General features: G+C 38.4%; 1 protein-coding gene across 2 annotated transcripts in view; it reads right to left on the bottom strand.

Annotated features, from left to right (window-relative positions):
- Nucleotides 1-9,547: 9,547 nt before the first annotated feature.
- The window catches only part of SEC16B (SEC16 homolog B, endoplasmic reticulum export factor), an 83,500-nt gene continuing 73,033 nt past the window's right edge, over nucleotides 9,548-20,014 (bottom strand). For both annotated transcript variants that reach the window (XM_070746678.1, XM_070746677.1), the window contains exons 22-26: nucleotides 16,562-16,672; nucleotides 12,103-12,220; nucleotides 11,429-11,493; nucleotides 11,000-11,086; nucleotides 9,548-10,402 (exon numbers count right to left, since the gene is read on the bottom strand). In XM_070746678.1, coding sequence (XP_070602779.1) covers nucleotides 10,319-10,402; nucleotides 11,000-11,086; nucleotides 11,429-11,493; nucleotides 12,103-12,220; nucleotides 16,562-16,672 — 465 coding nt within the window. In that variant the 3' untranslated portion in view covers nucleotides 9,548-10,318. The remainder of the gene's footprint in view (nucleotides 10,403-10,999; nucleotides 11,087-11,428; nucleotides 11,494-12,102; nucleotides 12,221-16,561; nucleotides 16,673-20,014) is intronic.

Here is a 20,014-nt window from a genome sequence, read left to right as displayed (position 1 = left end):
AAAGTAAAAAGAAAAGAATATCCAACAAGGTTTTTGGAATACCAGGGTTAGCCAGCCATAAGCAATGCCCACAATCTACTGGGGCCTCTCCTCCCCAGGCTTATGGTTATCCATATCACATTGTAATATATCTTGACATGTGGCAAGTTAATGTAAATGAAAAGTTTGCAAAAGCCCAAGGGTGGCCTGCAGCGGTAGGCATCACTGACATATTCCCTTGGTGACAAGAGAGAGGCAACACTTGCTTTTTCTGAAATAACATTAGAGATTCCATATTTTGTGAGCAGAATATCGATGCCAGTAAATTCCCTATCACAGGTACCTTTCCAGCTTAGGAGTTCGTTCATACATTAGTAAATCATAGATTTTTCTGGGAATTATTCATATAGCAGGAAGTGGGAAGATACTAGGTAAAGGCCAGTGGTGGGTTGCTCCCGGTTCAGCCCGATTCTAAGAACTGGTAGCTCTGGCTGTGGGAGGCTCCACCCACCCAACTGGGATGCTTCTGCCCAGGCGCAGAAGCATTATGCGTCCATGTGAACTGGTAGTAAAGGGTTTTAGAACCCACTACTGGTCAAGGCTTCTCCAAGAAAAGTTCTCTACATTAAGACAATAACACTCCCTAGTTGCAATTCTATGTTTAGGATCTTCCTTCTCTCTTCTCAGGCAAATTTAGAAGAAAAAAAACCTGCCTCCTCTAAATTGCAAGTATCTCTCAATTTAGGATGACTTGTTCAATGACTGTTCAAACTGGCAGCAGAATTGAACAAGCAGGCTTTATAACCAGTCTGTGCAGTTTGGACCATTGTAGTTTCCCTATGGTTACATGATTACAATCCAGGCACTCAGTTTGTGATTATGATGTGATAAACCACAGTCCCACGATAATCATTTGCAACCTTCGTTGGCAGTTTCTCAGAAGCAAAGTTTAATAGGGGAGCCAGCAGATCCCAAATGGCAACCATGTGACACTTAACAATCCACAGTGATTCACAACAGCAACCTGGACTGGCAGAATTGCCATTGCTAAGTGATGCAGTCCCATGACGCCGTGCTTCATGGCCATTTCACTTAGCAATGGAAATTCTTGTCCCAATTGCAACAAACTAGTTGCAATGGTTTCCAATTAGTTTTCCAATATGTATATGAGGTAGACATCAACAACTCAGTACCTGTGAACATTCTGGTATCTGTACTTGTACATGTAGCCCTCAACTGACAATCACAATTGGACTTCCAGTTGCAACCAAGGCAAGAACAACTGGGAAATAATGGACTCTCCTGAGCCCTGCAAAAATCCAGTTAGTAACTGCTGCCAGGAGACCCTTCAGGGTCACAGCCATCTTGCAGGGATGGTGAAGAAAGGAAAGATGCTTTGCTGACCACGAGAAATCTGCAAATCCCTCATTAGGTCCAAAGCAGACATGGATGCCATTGCTGGCAGCCCCAAAACTGGAGCAATCCGGAACCAAGATTGCAGCAGGAGTGGTGTATGGACAAAACGTTGAAATTGGGTGAGATTTTTACCAACTTTTACTTTAAGGACTCACAATAACAAGAAGAATATGAAAAGAAAATTTGTAAGCTTAAAATAGCAGCAAAGTGAAACACAGAGGGGGGGGGGGAACTGGAAACAAAAAAGCAGAAAAAAACTCCAAAATATAGACTTTGAAAAAAAGCTCAAATAATTTGAAAGTGATTTTAGGAAGCAGTTATTTAATTATTTGAATTACAAAACCTCTTGGATTTATCCAATAATCAGCTGTTTTTGACAGAATGTTCACTTGGATCAGGGTATGCAGTATACTTAAAGAAAGCTAATCTAATACAGTGGTACCTCTACCTAAAACCGCCTCTACTTAAGAACTTTTCTAGATAAGAACCTAGTGTTCAAGATTTTTTTTTTTGCCTCTTCTTAAGAACCATTTTCTATTTAAGAACTTGAGCCCGGAAAAATTTCCCAGGAAATTTGAGAGCAGCACAAAGGCCCGGCCAGTTTCCTGCCATTCCCCATATAATTCCGGTCATCTCGGGCTTTTCTGGGCTGCCAGAGGAGCCTTTCATTGGCGCTTAAGGTGGCTTTGACAGTCCAGAGCAAACGAAGCATTTTCCTTTCTCTGGGCGCTTGGATAGGAAATAAACTTCTGCCAGCAGCCAGAGGAAAAAAAACGCTCCCTTCGCTCTGGGCAGCCCAGAGCAAATGGAGCGTTTTCCTTTCTCTGGGTGCTTGAAGAGGGAATAAACCACTTCACTGTGGTGACTCCCTTGCGCTGCCTCCCATATACCTGGCGTGAGGTTGCCTCCCGGAGCCTCTGGGCATGGAAAGGCAAAAGGGGGTGCTTTAACATTTCAACAATTGGGAGATGTATAATTGGGGAATTATAAGGCTGTAAATTATTATGAAATAAAATGTGGGATTTGGGAGGCATAACTATGGAATTGATTAATTTGATTAAATAGAAGCTTCTTAAATATCAAGGTATTGGAATAATAGAAATATAGTTTTTATAAGCTAAACTAAATCATTTTAATTGAATTGAATGTAGAAGCTACTGAATAATTGTAGGAGAAAGAGGAACATGATGTTCAAGAAATAGGTGAGAAACTAGAAAAAACAGAGGAAGGGGAGAATAAAAATGAGACCCAAGAAGTTAAGAACAAAGAGGATAAGAGACTAATAAGTAGAAGATCACATGACCCCAGGACCCTACCACGATCAGAAATGTGAGCCTAGCATCTGAATATATTTTACAATACCATGGGGATGCTGCAATGGTCATAAATGTGAAAAACAGTCATAAGTCACTTTTTTCAGTGCTGTTGTAACTTTAAAGGGTCACTAAGCAAACTGTGATAAGTCAAGGACTATCTGTGTCACTCCGATTTAAAAGTATGTTTGTAAAAATTAAAGTATCAGGCAATGACCAAATCTTCATATTTCAGTCTACAGTCTTACAAGATTTATGAAATTTTTCTAAAATTTGGAGCAATTGTGGCATAAATCTATGGTTTTAAGCATGTGTAAAATTTAATAATTTGGAACTTGGACAATTTTTTAAAAATGGTTTAATTTGGCATCAGGTAGCCCCTCACCATGCTGTTAGGGTTCACCGTATGTCCCCAGATTACAGGTTAGGAAAATTATATTAAATAACTTGGGTTGTCCATACCTTGATGCCATTTTATGCCTTCTCCCCTCTTCCAGCATTTGATGCCTCAAGTCTACCTATGAAGAAGGACATATATGCAAATTTTATACATTTGCGTGCTACTTCAGCAACTCAAGGGACATGTTCTGATCAGCATACATAATGAAAGCAAAGTACATGTAAACCACTTTGCCTCTATTTAATATGCTCCTTGTCTCCCCGTAATCATAAATAATACTCAGAAGTCTTGAAAATGTGGTTTTATTAGTCAGACAAATTAATATCAAGCAGAAAAATAAACTAGATTTATTTTTCCCCAGTATAATTGTGATTCCATCTTCAACATGGCCTAATGAGAGCATGCTAACATGGAAACGTTGGCAATAATTTTATAGTGATTTCAGAGGAAATCAGGGGGGTTGTGATTTGGGGTTCTTCCTGACTTGTGATCTGCTAAAACCCGCCCTGCAAGGAGTTTTTGGCGCTCACTCAGAAGTTTCAGCTAGTACAGTATAAAATTGTGTCCAAAGTTGCTGCATTGGTTTCTGAATCTGTGGACATTATTTTTTTAAAATCATGAACTGCACAGCAGCGAGATAAATCAGGCAATTCCTTGCCAGAATTTAATTGCTCTGGACAGATCACTGGGAAAGAGTCTACTGAAAATTCACACCACTGACTGAGATTCATGGCGCATGACTGAGATGGCCTGCCTTGTCCATAATAGCCCCCAATTTATGGTATTTTTTCCCTGAGAACTATGTGTTTGATCCTCACTTGATCATGGACACATACCTTAGGTTTTATTTTTTGCTTTGCTTTCCTAGTTATTTTTTTGGCTGTTTTTACATTCATTTGTATTTGCTATTGATTATGTTTTTGGCTGATGCCATATCCTGTTCAGAATTTTTGGGGGTTAGGCAGGGAAAGCTTAGATGCACTGTAAATACAGTGGTACCTCATGATACGAACCCCTCATCATACAAACTTTTCGAGATACGAACCTGGTGTTTAAGATTTTTTTTGCCTCTTCTTCTGAACTATTTTCACCTTACGAACCCAAGCAGCTGCTGCTGGGATGAAGGGGTTTCTTTTTTCCCCTTTTTTTGAAGAAAGAAAAGGGAGGGGCGGCTTGGAGGGGAAAATATTTGCATGTAAAAAAATAGAACAGCCTGCTTGCAAGCACTGAAAGGGTGTCTTTTGAAGAAAGAAAAGGGAGGGGCCGCTTGGAGGGGAAAATGTTTGCATGTAAAAAAATAGAACAGCGTGCTTGCAGGCACTGAAAGGGTGTCTTTTGAAGAAAGAAAAGGGAGGGGCACCCCCTTGCCTTTCTTCCTTCCCATTCACCCTTTAGCCTAGCCTTGCTTCTTCCACCCGCCCCCTTTAGCTGCTCCTCCCTGCCCTCTGTTCACCTCCCTTCTAAAGTTTGGGATTTTCCTGAAGGATTTGCATGCATTATTTGCTTTTACATTGATTCCTATGGGAAACATTGTTTCATCTTACGAACTTTTCACCTTACGAACCTCTTCCTGGAACCAATTAAGTTCGTATCGTGAGGTACCACTAAATGCATCCTCTGGAGATAAATTTGTTGATTACATGAACAGCATTTCCAGAGCTTCCCAAAGCCTCCAGAACATGAGCAGATCCCAGCAGTCTCAGTGGTGAAGTCTCTAGACTAGAGTACTATTTTTTATATAGAATATATCCTTTGGTGTATTTATGCATTTCATACTCCAGAATATCCACTCAAAACACCACAAATTTACACAGCTCTTCAAAGAAAGGAGCAGGCAATAGTGTTAAGGAGTATGCAGAGTGACTCTTGAGTTATCAAGGACAAGTACAGAGAAAACATGGGATTGCAGTAGATATCCAGGAGATATGAGTAATTATCCATCCATACAAACAGATAGGTCAAAGTGCAAATTAGTTTTTACTTTTAGAAATAGCAGACAAGTTAAACAGTCCAGTCATACACATTCAAATCAGTCAATCTCTCTCAATGCAATAATCTTCTTACCAGCCTCTCTTTGTCTTACATATCAGGCATACATTACAGCTTACAAATACATCAAACTGTCATAGAATAACACAGAACTCACTATATCAGGCAAAGAGTCAATAACAAATGAATCAGCAGAGAAAGAGAATCATGATCTCTATTGCCCTCTTATGGTAACTAGCAACACCACAGCCTATCATAACTCAGAAATACTGTACATTTAAAGCTATATAACCTTAATACATACAGTCATACATAGTTGGCTTGTTTATATATCGCCAAACCAGCCGTTTGGACAGAGTCCTAATAGACAGCAACACATTGATAGAAGACATTGAAATACATTGATATGTACAGTGATCCCTCGATTTTCGCGGTCTCGATCTTCGCGAAACGGCTATACCACGGTTTTTCAAAAAATAATAATTTAAAAATAGTCCGCGGCTTTTTTTCTATACCACGGTTTTTCCCACCCGATGACGTCATACGTCATCACCAAACTTACGTCTGCCATTGCTGATTGGCCGAAATCTCGGCCAATCAGCTTTGCCATCGCAAAAAGTTTGCCCGACAACACTGATGCACCGAAATCTCAGCCAATCAGCGTTGTCATTGCAAAATTTCGCCCGACAATGCTGATGGACAGAAATCTCGGCCAATCAGTGGTGTTAGCCCAGCATGCTTTGGAACTTTTGCAACTTGTTAAAACTTGTTGGAAGATGGCTCCTAAATGTTGCACGTGGAGCGGAGGCGGCGACGCTAAAAAGAGCAGGAAGATGCTGACAATTAAGGAGAAAATTGAACTTTTGGACATGCTAAAAGAGGGACGCTCTTATGCAGATGTTGGTCGGCATTATGGGATCAACGAATCGAGTGTGCGATACATTCGGAAAGACGAAAAGAAGATAAGGCAAACTTCTCTGATAACATTCAACAAGGCTGCAAAAAGAATGGTGACGCCTAGAAACAAACGCCTTATGAAGATGGAAGCTGCTTTGTCCGTGTGGGTACAAAACTGCCGTAAAAAGAGCATTGCTTTGGATACCAACACCATACGGACAAAGGCACAGCAACTCTACACCCGTCTTGCAAACACAGAAGGAGGCGATGCAGATGAGGGAAACGCAGGTGAGGGCTGGGGATTTTTATTCTGTCATTATTTAAGTGCTTTTACCATACAGTACTGTATGCTTTCATTCAAGAGTCACTTCTCTCTCCCTTTCCTGTCATTCTCTGTATATGAAGGTGCTGGTGAAGGTGCTGATGACTCTGAAGACCCCCAGCCATCAACATCTTCTGCTTCTTCGGCCCCATACACATTCACAGCAAGCAAAGGGTGGTTCGATAAATTTCAACGGCGCTATGGCCTGAAGAGTGTGTCATTGCACGGAGAAGCTGCCTCAGCAGATACAGGTGCAGCCGAGCAGTATGTCCATGGCATGTTTAAAGACCTAATTGCAGAAGGGGGCTACCTTCCAGAACAGGTGTTCAACATGGACGAAACAGGCCTGTTCTGGAAGAGGATGCCTTCACGGACTTTCTTGATGCAGGATGAAGCCAAAGCCCCTGGTTTTAAGGCCCAGAAAGATTGGGTAACTTTGATCATGTGTGGGAATGCAGCAGGCTTCTTGATGAAGCCAGGGCTAATTTATAAGTCACAAAATCCAAGAGCCCTCAAGAACAGAAATAAGAATGCATTGCCAGTGTACTGCATGCATAATCCTAAAGCATGGATTACAAAAGCCCTCACGCGGGACTCGTTTCATCAGTGCTTCATCCCACAGGTGAAGGATTATTTGGCTGGCAAAGGACTCAATTTCAAAGTGCTTCTCCTAATGGACAATGCTGGAGGCCAAGATGACCTGGCACATGAACATGCTGGGGTGCAAGTCGAATTCTTGCCACCAAACACCACATCTCTTATCCAGCGGATGGATCAAGGTGTTATCCATGCATTTAAGGCACTGTACATGCGCAATTCCCTTGGAAGCCTCGTGGAAGCAATGGACGCTGATGAAAACTTCACATTGAAGGGCTACTGGCGTCAGTACACGATCGCATCGTGTCTGAAGAACATTCAGAATGCCTTAATGGATATGAAGTCACAGACAATGAATGCCTGCTGGAAGAAATTGTGGCCAGAAGTGGTGCATGATTACAAGGGATTTGCTCCCGAAGAAATTCAACATGCTGCAGTCCAGAAATCTGTGAAGCTGGCACAGGCACTGGGTGGAGAAGGCTTCAGTGACATGACACCCGATGAAGTCCATGGGTTGCTTGATGAGCATGACCTACCACTGACAGACAAAGATCTAGAGGAGCTGACTAGGTCAGCGAGTGAAGAAGAGGAGGAAGAGGAAGCTGAACAAGCTGAGGAAGAAGAAGATGTTGGCCTAACGCTTGAGCGGCTTGCAGAACTGAACAGAGCTGCTGCACATCTCCAACACATGGTGGAACTTTGGGATCCCAACATGACTCGCTCTATACACTTTAAGGCCTCCCTTGACAACACCTTTGCACCATACAGAGCCATGTTAGCCCAGAAAAAGAAACTGCACCAACAACTGCCCAGAACTATGTTTGTCACGAAAACCAAGAGGTCTGTCACACCATCACCTGCAGTGTCCATTGTAGAAATGGTGATAGAAGAAGATCCCGAGTTATCCTAGTTATGCTAACCCCCCCCAAAAAATGTAAATAAATATTGTTATCATTTATTATCAAGATGACTAAGTGTCTTATTCAATGTGTGCAGTACAGTACTGTACAGGTACAGGTAGAGGTAATGGGAAGGGGAAATGTTCATTAAGGGGATGGGAAATGGTAATTTATGGGTTAAAAGTGTTGGGACTGAGTGACATAGAAGAGTGAATGAATGAGTGAGTGAATGAATGAATATTGTACCTGTATGTAAATTCAAACACAGGTGAGGGCTGGGGTTTTTTATTCTGTCATTGTTTAAGTGCTTTTACCATACAGTATGCTTTCATTCAAGAGTCACTTCTTTCTCTCTTTCCTGTCATTCTCTGCTTCAATCATTTTGTCATTTCTCTCTTTCTCTCTTTCTCCCTCTCTCCTTTCCATCTCGCTCTCTCTGTTGCTCTCTGTGAGAACGCCTGTCCCGCCTTCTGCAGCCCCCCTCGCTGACAGCTGGGACGAAAGCGCTCTCAGCCAAGGGACTACAAGAAGGGTGGGGCGGGCATTCTAAAAGCACTCAGAGCGGCCGTAGCCGCCAGCGCTGCTGCAGGAGGACTCGTGCCCCAAGAAAGCCGGTGAGAGGGGCGAATCGGGCGGGCGGGGGGTAGCGGCGAGGAGGCCGGAGGCGCTGGGTGGGTGGCCGACATTAAAAGCAATCATTGCCAGCACTTTCATCGCTCCCCACCTCCCCGCCTCCAACTTCAAGCCCTTGCGCGGCCATGGAAAAAGGGCGCGCATGCGCAGATGGTGTTTTTACTTCCGCGCCGCTACTTCGTGGAAAATTGATTTTCGCGGGACATCTTGGAACGTAACCCAAGCAAAAAATCGAGGGAACACTGTATATGAGCAAACTTGCTGGGGGGGGGAATCATTTCTCATATGAGATAGTGCCAGATTTGGCTACAAGGAACTACAACAAAACTTCTCTGTCCTAATATTATTTTGCACAGAAGCATTCAATTTTGTCCTGTTTGCCACATAGGATTTCATATCATGTACTTTAAGGTCTAAGTTGGAAAGTCGGTGGCAGCTTTAAGTTAGGAATGTCAAATAGTTGGTAGAAGAGACAGCATTTTTACTGGTTTTACACAACCGTTTTTATTATTGCTGGGAGTCTTATGGTTTTGATGGCAACTGAAACTCACAGGACAATTGTTCATTGGCTCATGTTTTTGAACAACAATTCACAAAGAATACCTTGCACAGTATTTAAATGTATCACAAACTGATTTGTATCAAGCAAATGTCAATGCTGTGTAGAGTTAAAAGGCAATTCAGCAGTGCAGCATAGTCTCTAAATCAAAATGAGAAGAAAAAAATGTGATTATGATTTTACAGATTAATTTACAAGCATTTAACAAATGGTCTATCAGAAAATGTATTCCAGGTAGCATTACTGCTGACCAAAGCTTTCTCAAGACGATGCAGCCCATCTCTGCGTCCTGGCAATGTGATTTCCATCAGATAATTTCCAAAGGGGTCAGGAGAAGAGATACACTCTGGGACAAGGTTCTCAAATTCAAATCATCAAAAGTGCCACTTATGATCCAGTTCACAAGGTCACAAATTGCGGGCTACAACAGTGGAAAACTTTTTCCTATATTGATTCAAAACTGAAGAAATGAGGAGTACAACAGTATGCTAACAAACATAACTCTATTCAGAAAACATGTGTTGCAAAAGAGAACCATTTCACTTTAGTTGTTTAACTGCCAGCATTTTTTATTAACAAGATCATCAATTGGATTACAACTTTTGGTTTTATTACTGGAATGATATGTAAAATATTTCAAGATTGTACACTGCATAAAATGACTTTCAGTGTGAGTATAAGTTTCCATACAATACGGGGCTGGAACCAAACCCTGAGTATGTTATACAACTTCTTAACAAACATTATACAAATTTTAAAAATTAGATTTATTCCCAAGTAGCTATGTTTAAGTATATGTTCTTCTTCAGAACAAAGCAGCATAATTTCATTTGCTCCAAAATTACACAGATCTCAACTGCTATTTATTTTCAAGCAAATATACAAGAGATCCTATGTACACTTGTTTTAAAAATACATTTATTGTTCTTTCCCAGTTAGTACTCTCCAGATATGTTTGGACTACAATTTCAAGCCAGTTGAGCAATAGATTATCAATACCTGTATTAAGTGGCAATGTAGACTATTAATAGCTCCCTTCTTAGAATGGGGGACAGAAAATAATGGAGGAGAGGCTTCCCTTTTTATTTTAAGCTGTCTCTATACTATCTGCTGTAAAGCTGTCATTTAAAAATACCACGCAAATAAAAATGAAAGGGGCTTATCCATTAGTTCACCTTTGTGCTGTTATCGTTTTAATAACAAGCTCAAATGCCAGTAAACAGGAAGGGTAGCAAAGAGATACATAATAGAACTGTCATATTTGGGTAAGGAAAAGGCTTCTGATCAGGGGGACAGTCACAGAAGCATCCTGGATTATTTGTATTGCAGGTGATGTGGGTAGCGTTGCTGAAAACTCTGTTGTAGATGCCCAACTCCAGAGGTTGCTGGTGTAATGACCTGATAAGAAAGAATTGTCTTGTAACATTGGCAATTTTTCATAGCTTTCAGGTCATCTATTATTCACTGCACAATAAGAATATTTAAGATGTCAATCTTTTTGCACCGTTGTAGCTCCAAAATAATGGTTATGAAAAGTATCAACGTTACATTGTGTTTCAGAACTCTACCCAAAATATTTTGCCAATGAACTCATTCAAAACTATATTTGATGGGGAAGCCATAATGGATTGCTTAAACAGTTGGGACACAGGTTTTCCCATACATTTCTCTTCCTATTTCCTCATATACACAGAAAGTATGCTTCTAGGATAAGAAACCAGCAATCAAAAAAATGCTATTCTCTCCCTTCTGGCTCGTCTGCAGCAAAATGTTCAATTCTATCGATCTTTCTCAATTTTGTGCTATCTACATTAGATGAGCCTCTCTTTCCATTATTGAGGGATTATTAGAAGGATTCTAAAGGAGTATTAGAAAGGTTCACATTGATACCTTTCTTAGGTTGCTGTTTATAATGTATTACAACATAGCTTTTTGGCCTGAAACTTGTCTTTCTTAACAAACCCCCGCCCACTTTACATATATAATCTCACATACCTGAGCAGGATTGAACATAGGAACTGTCCCTTCTGTGTGGTGCAAAGGCACACTACCAGGGTTGTACTGATGTCTGAAGGAACTAGTCTGAAATATTAGGGGGCAAATTATGAATGGTTAAGCATAATCAAGGAAAGCGAGAAGTAAGTTACCTATGGTTTCATATATTTTGGAATTTCATATCCAATAAGCCCAAATCAAGATTATTATGGAAACTGGAAACTGAAACATTGAAAAGTTTCATGGTAACCTATCACTGGAATGTACTTTCACCACCAAAAGTGAAGTTGCCACAACATTTGGCTTCTTCTTCCTCCAACCTGGATTGACTAGATTATCTGTTTGACTAGATTTCTGACTTCCCCAATGACATTTATTTTCCAAACCCAAGGTTCCATTTTGTATTCCACACTGCTTTCCACATCTCACCTGATCACCAGCCTCTGAAACAATAGGTACTTCCATGCTGCTATGGCCTTCTGAAATTTGAGCTTCTGGAGAAATAACAGATATTACATGTTTTTCAAAAGTATATCATGATGACTCAGATTTAAAGTAGTACAGATTGTCCTCGGGGTGATGTGGTGAAATGTCAGACTTACAAAAGTGATTGTGGCAGTCCCAGCTGTATAGTTAGGCAAATCTCACATGGTCATAGCATCCTGTGGTCGTGTGATCACCATTTGTGACCCCTTGCCGACTTCTTGTCAATGACTTTGCTTGTCAGAAGTCAGTAGTGAAGATGACAAATGAGGTTGATGTGACTGAAGGATGCTGTGATATTGAAATTGGGAGGGCCAGTTGCCCAAACCCAAATCACACGATCATTGGGAAACAGTCACAGTTATGAAGATCCATCATACTTCTCAGCGCTATGGTAAGTTTGTGAGGTCTTTCAGTAAGGACTAACTGAAAGGAATACTTTGTTATTGTTATTAAATTTTAGCCGCCCTGAGTGTCAGGCATAGAAGTCTAATAAACTGGGCGGCATAGAAGTCTAATAAATTAATTATTTCCTACTCATCTTGCAGTCTGTCCAAAGTTACAACTAAAGTAACAAAATATTGAGCAATTCATTCAGAAACACGCAGGGTTATATTTACCTGGAGATCTCCTGGGAAAAGGATTGCCTTCTGTGGGAAAAAGAGGAGGAGAGCAATGAAGTGCAGTAGATTTTGCCTCATTCGTGGGTGAAACCAAAAGAGGATGAGTGATTTTCTCCTAGAGAAGGAAATTATACAATAGTGTTGAAATAAATTACTGGCTATTACCTTCAACCTTCCTAAGAAGTTTGTGGAACATGTATTCCCTTGAAATCTAGCAGGCCACCATATGTCCTTAAATCAGTGAAGAACTGCCATTTCTTACAGGCACTGGGATAGTAAAATGGGAGACCAGAGACCAAAGAGATTACCATATTTTCAAAATATAAGATGCCCTTTAGATTTTGGGGAGGAAAATAGGGGGAGGGAGAAATTTGCCTACCAGGTATGAATCTAAATCTGGCTAGCGTCCTTAGTCCTTAGCACATTATTTTATACCTTGATGAGGGCTTAAAAAACCCTTACTTGGAGAGAGTAATAAAGAAAGAGCCAGCAAGCTAGGAAGACTGTTAGCACACCATTAGGGCTGGAAAGAAACTTATTTGGAGCAAGCAGAACAATGGAAAAAAAGCCTGCAAAGACTTAGGCTGGAAAGACATTCTTCAGAGAGAGTAACAATGAAAAATCCTGCAAGGGAAGTTGGCACCTTGTTGGGGCTTGGAAAAAGCTTCAAAAAAGCTACATTTTTCAGAGTATAAGACACACACACATTTTCAGCCTCTTTCAGGGAGGAAAAAGGTGTGTCTTATACTCTGAAAAATACAGTAATAGTTGTTATTATGGATTGGCTGCCTGTTTTTTTTTCCTTTCGTTTTTGTATTGGTTTATTGTGTTTTTAACACTAATTTTCATTATCCAGAGTTGTACATTACAAGAGGGTTGACAATATATATCTTAGAAATAAATAAATAAATCCTGAAATATGAAGCTACCATTTGACAGCTCCTGTGATTCCCAGAAGTACTAGAAGAATGGGAGCTGTCCAATGGTTAACATTAGTTGTTATGTAGGGGCTCAACTTTAAGGCAGGTTTGCTCTTCCTTTGGTAGTACAAAGGATTTTGAACCAAAGGAGTTTAGAAATGAAGTAACAGACCAAGATAGCTATGATAGGGTATTACACAGAAATATTTAATTTAGATGTTTCAAGTGCACTTCTATTGCATTTCCAATTTTCTTTTTCGCCAAGGGAAATTCAAAATGAAGCAAATTGATCAGAAGATCTTTTTCCCAGTGCTATTTTGTGAGCTCTGTCTAATCATTATATTGGAAAGTTCCTCTTTATTAACAATTATTATTCAAAATGCTTTAGGAATACAATGAATGCATACAAATCTCCCGGGAGCAGCCCAGCTAACAGAAAGAGATAGAAGCCAGATCAATGTTGAAAGAAAGAACTGATACACCATGAGCATCACCAAGGCTTACACTTGTTGATACAAAACATCTCTCTTCTTTTTTTAACATTTTTTTGGGACAATAGAGTGTCTATAATAAGCACTGTAGCCACATATGGCCAGCCTGTTCAGTGTGGACTTATTCAGTCTTACCTGATACTTTTGAAAGGGGAAAATTCAATGAAGGGAGAAGTACTTCTGAAAACTCCTAGGTTCTCCTAAGCATGACCATCCCTCCATCTTATTCTTAATGACACCATTTTATCTATAACTGCTGCAGCACACATCATCTGAGTTAATTATTTTTATTTTCTAATTGCCTCTCCCCGAAGAAAGCTAATTATATGTCATCTGGCTGTAAGTTTACTTCAGAAAGTGAGAAATGACCAAACTAGCCAAGAAATTGAAAGTTAACTTCCAAGCCAAAAAACACAGAATTGTCTGAGAAAATCTGAGAATCGATTTCTGAAGACAAGTTTCAAGGATAGGCAGTTTCCCTGGCCTTTTCTTTTGGTCCTCTTTCTTCCTCCTCTAAAGAACCACTTTCTTCTTCCCTCCTTATTCTCTGCTATTCTGGTTCTTGTCATAGAATCCTAAATAGGATTTGAATCCTAAACTTTTGAAGCAAAAAAAAGGCAAGATGTCTCATTTCCCTTAGTTATTTTAGAAGACAACTTTGGTCTTATTTAATGCAGCAGGTTCATATCTTTCATCATGTCTCTGATATTCACTGAATGTTAGGATAGTCATATGTGACTGGATCAGAAATTTTCCAACAACACTTTATTCCAATACACCTTCAAATGCATCTCAAGTCTGGGTAACAATACAAATATATTCATGTAGGATTTGTGGGCAATAATTCTTACCATCTCAATGTTAGATCCATATCCTGGGTTAGTTAAGACCCCCTGGCAAGGGATATGTATTTCAAACCAGGCAGTAATTAATTCCTGACAAAGAGGGTGGTTCCGCCATTTCTTAAAGAAGTGGTGGTCCAGCTTACTATCTGTAGAATTTTAATCCAGTCTCCAATCTTCCCTTTGTAGGGAAGGTTATAAAGAAGATAGTTATGCAGCAGTTTCAGAGACCCTTGGAAGAAGTGAATTACCTGGAATCCTTTCAATCAGGGTTTAGGCCTAAGTATGGGACCATGTCAGAATTGGTCGTACTCTTGGATGACCCCTAGTGGGAAAAGGATGGAAGTAGCAGAAGCCGAATCTCGCACCGGGAGTGCACATACGTGGGCGCACGCTCCCAACTCATTCCAGTAGTGCCGGGAAATGGTGGCCCATTGCTGAGTGTGCGCAGCATGACTACTCTATTGAGACAACCCAGGAGCAAAATATAGTACACAAAGGTTTGTCATACAGAGTGTTTTGTATACAAGACTTTTAAATACATACATACTTGTGGTAGGCACATACCAGGCAAGCAAGCAACCTTCAACTCTACACTGAGAGCCTGGATGCATAGTCCCAAAGGCACCAGGAGAAAAGGAAAGAAAGGGGCAAGGAAGCTTAGATTTGTTGGATATGAGCCAGGTTCCAAAGAGTATAGGTTTACAAATGGGACCAGAAAGATAGTAATTTCAAGATCTGCTAGTTTTGTGGAGCAGAACAATTGGAATAGCGTGCATGATACACGTGAGGGGTCTCCAGTCTGCGAAAGACTGCTGTGGGGCATTACACAGTGTGCATGTGAGAGAGACTGCATGCAGTAAAGTGTTGCTGACAAGGAGACTGTATAAAGCACAACTGAAGCCAGGGGAGAGCATGTCCACACATCTGCAGAATATGAGAAAGACATTCCTTCAGTTAGAAGAAAGAGGAATGACATTTAATAAGGCACACAAGTAGGTTTTCTGACTTCCCAATTTAGCCCCCAAATTTCCTATTGATTTCCATCCAAGTGTTAACCATGCTCAATCCAGTTTTCTGAGATTACTCAAGATTGCCCAAGTGTTGCCTGCTATTTGTATCAGTAACTGCATTATTAACTATCTTATTATCCCCACACAATAAAAGTGCAAAAAAGAATCAATAAAAATAAGCAAGTATTTCTTTGTCTCTAGGAACTGAAGAAACAAAAGGATGCATGAAAAGAAATGCTAGAGAAAAATTAACCTGGAAGAGAAAAGAGTCCGATATATCCTTAACAACATCATTAATATTAACAAAACACTCACAGTGAGAACTGGAGGTACTATACGGTATGTACAAAGTTGGAAATTGAGGTGAGAAGGCAAACAGACAAAGACTGAAGAGAAGATGGCCAATACAAGAGACAACACATGAATAATGCATCTGTGGATTTTTATTTAGACACACCAACTGCAGGGCGCAAGAAGGAAGAAAGAATGTTCCTCCATGTGAAAACCTTTCTGTACAAACAAGAAATGTCAGAGAGGATCCTGCCAATTTTTTTTACTTCAGCATGCTGTTTTTCTATTGGCAAACACACTGTGATGTTCATTTTTACTTACAGTTGTTCTCTTTTTTTACTTGGGTTCATTAGGGGCGCTCTAAAGTTTGATCCTCACAGTAGCTGAAAGTGATACAATCTGACAAAAGCTTTACTATTTGATTCTGTTGAGCATACAAAGTAATCCTTAAAACTTTTGTGTGTGTGTGTGTGTGTCAAATGAAGCTGTCAGTTCCAGACTTTCCCTTGTAAATTCACTCTCCCGCTCTCCACCACATAAGCCTCCAGCAGATGTAATGCAAGATTCCCAAAGCCTCTAACAACTCCAGTATCCTACTGGTTTCCTACAAAACACAAATATGCTGTATAATGTGATCCCATTTTTTCTATTCAGCCTTCCTAAAATGATAGATCTAGCCTAATATTTTCAAGCTGGGGTACTTGGATGCTTTCAGAACTGCTATCAGTTAAAAGACCATTCCTGGCAGCTCCTGCTGTCTCCTAGATTCTGCTGCTGCTGAAAAGCACAAGGACAGTTTTCTGAAGAGGACCGATTGCTGAAACCACCACCATTACCACTCTCCCAAAAAACACACCGAATTCATTTTTCTTTAAAAAAAAAAAAAGACTTTTTTTTACCTGAGAAACTGAAGCAATTGAGTCCGAAGAAGCAACTGGATTTTTTTCAGATTGTTCTTCATTTTTATTTGCCTTGGAACGGAACCAACGGAACCAGCCGAAAGCAGAAGTCTGGAGGGATACAAAATCTTGAGTAGAACATGCTGGGCTTTTCTTCTTCTATTTTTTTTTTTTCAATTTTTTTTTATTATTTTTTTCATAAAAACAAACAAATACATACAAACAATAAACATAAAGTGGGGGTATATTTCCCCCGCTTCTTATGAAAGTATACATTCAAATATAGAAAAAGAATACGTAATTAAATATATGTTAACTATTATAGTAAAAAAAGTTAATAAATTTGAGTTAAAGTTTTACAGATCTTGATGTGAGTGTTAAGTAGGGTTAGTATAACATAATTACCAAAAAATACCTTTAATATAATCTTAATTACTATAGTAAAATAGTATCAAACTTTCAATCCAAACAATAGAGCTAAATTCAACTATTATACATCTTGGTATGTTACTTATACTTATACATACATACACTACTATATCATAATCGTCAAAAAATCCTTTTAAACTAATATTAATATTATTATCACCTAGGTAAAAACTAGTACAAAAAAAACAACTAAAGATATATCTTATTTTTCTTATCTATCCATTTATAGACATTGTTCCATGTTTCATAAAATTTAGTATCCTCTTGATCGCTTAATCTTCTTGTCATCATATCCATTTCCGCGCAATCTAATATTTTAGCTATAACCTCTTCTTCCTTGGGGATTTCCTCCCCTTTCCAATTTTGCGCATATATTATTCTAGCCGCAGTTAATATGTGTATAATTAAATAAAAGATTTCTTTCTTATAGGTCTGATTTGTAACACCTAGTAAGTAAAATTCCGGGGTATTATCTATATCTTGCTTTATTATTTCTTTTAATATTTTTTCAATCATTTTCCAATATATTTTTGCTTTTCCACATGTCCACCATTGATGATAATACGTTCCTATATCCTTCTTACATTTCCAGCATATTGGGGATGTTTTGGGGAACATTTTTGCTATCCTATTTGGTGGAAGATGCCATCTATAAAACATTTTGATTTGATTTTCTTTTAGGGAAACTGATTTAGTCATTTTCCAATTATTAATCCATACTTTCTCCCATGTGTCTATATCTATTTCCTTGCCAATATTTCTACACCATCTTATCATAGTATCTTTTAAAGTCAACTCTATATTTTTGTGAGCAATAAGTAGTTTATATATTTTCCCTATCATTTTTGTTGAATTAGTGGTAATTAAAGTAGTTAAAGGATTCTTACTTTTATTAAAAATGTAAAGAGTTTTATCCTTCTGATATCTAGAACGGATCTGGGCGTAGTGCCACCAATCTATTATTATCCCTTCTTCTTGTAATTCAATTCTAGATTTAAGCTTCATCTGATCATTTAATAGTTCTTTATATCTATAGGTTATTTTCTTATCCTTTATAGACTTTGGATGTATTATTGCTTCTAAAGGAGCTAGCCAGTCTGGGATACTTAAAAAATGATTTTTCTTTATGTCTTTCCATACTTCTAATAAGTATTTCCTCAACGTATGCCTTTTAAAATATGAATGGTTTTTGTCCTTATCATACCATAAAAATGCGTGCCATCCAAGCATTAAATCATGTCCTTCTAGGTCAAGTGTTCTTTTGTTATCTAAAATTATCCAATCTCTAAGCCATGTTAATGCAGCGGCCTGATAATACAATTTCCAATTTGGAAGGCCAAATCCACCTCTTTCTTTAATATCTTCTAAACAATTCATTTTTATCCTTGCTTTCTTACCTTGCCATATAAATTTTTTAACTAAGTTTGTTAAAGTTTTTTAAAAAATACCCCCTGGGTTTATTGGTATTGTCTGAAAAAGAAATAAGACCTTAGGTAAAATGTTCATCTTGATTGTTGCAATTCTTCCTAAGAAAGATATTTTCAAATTATTCCACATTGCTAAGTCATTTTTAATTTCTGCTAGTAATTTCATATAATTATCATTTTTTAATGTTATTGTTTTCGCTGTTAAGTTTATTCCTAAATATTTTACCTTTTTTACGATCTTTATTCCAGAAATACTTTCTAATTTAGTTTCTAGTGTTTTATTAATATTTTTAGTCAAGTAATGTGTTTTGTTTTTGTTTATCTTTAGACCTGCTACGTTTCCATATTGTTCAATAGTTTGTAGTAAGGTAGGAACTGTTGTAATCGGCTCTTCAATTATAAACATTAGATCATCTGCAAAGGCCTGGAGTTTGTAGGTTTCATCTCCTACGGTTAAACCTTTTATTTTGGGGTCCGCTCTTATTTTAATTAATAAGGTTTCAAGGGTCATAATAAATAACAATGGTGATATAGGACATCCTTGGCGAACTCCCTTATTTATATCAAGTATTGGTAATTGACTGTTATTCAATATTATATTCGTTGTTTGTTTTGAATATATGGTATCTATTAGGTTAACAAATTTTGGGCCAAATCTCATTTTATTTAATTGCATTTTTATAAATATCCAATTAACGTTGTCAAAGGCTTTTTGAGCGTCCAAAAACATTAAAGATGCCGTCTTTTCTGAGTGTTGTTCATAGTACTCTAGTATATTTATTACAGTTCTAATATTATTTTTAATTTGTCTCCCTGGAAGAAACCCATTTTGGTCTTGGTGTATTATTCCATTTATAACTCTTTTAAGTCTCTCTGCATAAATGGCAATAAAGATCTTATAATCTACATTTAATAGTGATATAGGCCTATAATTTTTAATTTTTTCTGGTTCTGTACCCTGTTTATGTATTAAGGTTGTCAGTGATTCTGACCAAGATTTGGGAATTTTTCCCTCGAGTCTACATAGATTAAAAGTTTCTAACATATGGTTTCTTATTGTTTCGTTGTCTATCTTGTACCATTCTGCAGGTATGGCATCTGGGCCTGTAGCCTTATTGCTTTTCTGTTTTTTAATTGTTATTAAGAGTTCCTCCATTGTTATTGGTCCGTCCATGGTGGCCTGTTGATCTTCTGTTATTTGTGGTAAATTTGAAGCCTCTAAATAGTTAAAAACTTCATCTTCGATAACATGATCTTTAGCATATAATTCTTTATAAAAATTATACACAATGTCTGCCTTACCTTCTGTGTCATATTTTATTTTACCATCTTTATCTTCTAATTTTTGGATTAATTTTGATTGACTCTGTTTTCTAAGTTTATACGCTAGCCATCTGCCAGGTTTATTTGCATGTTCAAAATAATGTTGCTTTGCTCTTTTGATCTTTTCAGTTAGTTGGTTTTGTTCTATAACTCTAATTTTATGTTTAATTACATTTATTTCTGTCTTTAGATCTCTGTTCTTAATATGTTGCTGCGATAAGGATTCTAATTGTTTTAGTTCATTTGTTAATTGTAGGTACTCTAATTTCTTTTC

Source organism: Erythrolamprus reginae, chromosome 3 (genome assembly GCF_031021105.1).
Source record: "Erythrolamprus reginae isolate rEryReg1 chromosome 3, rEryReg1.hap1, whole genome shotgun sequence".
In the NCBI taxonomy this organism is placed as follows: domain Eukaryota; kingdom Metazoa; phylum Chordata; class Lepidosauria; order Squamata; family Dipsadidae; genus Erythrolamprus; species Erythrolamprus reginae.
This window is presented reverse-complemented; position numbering and strand designations above follow the sequence as displayed.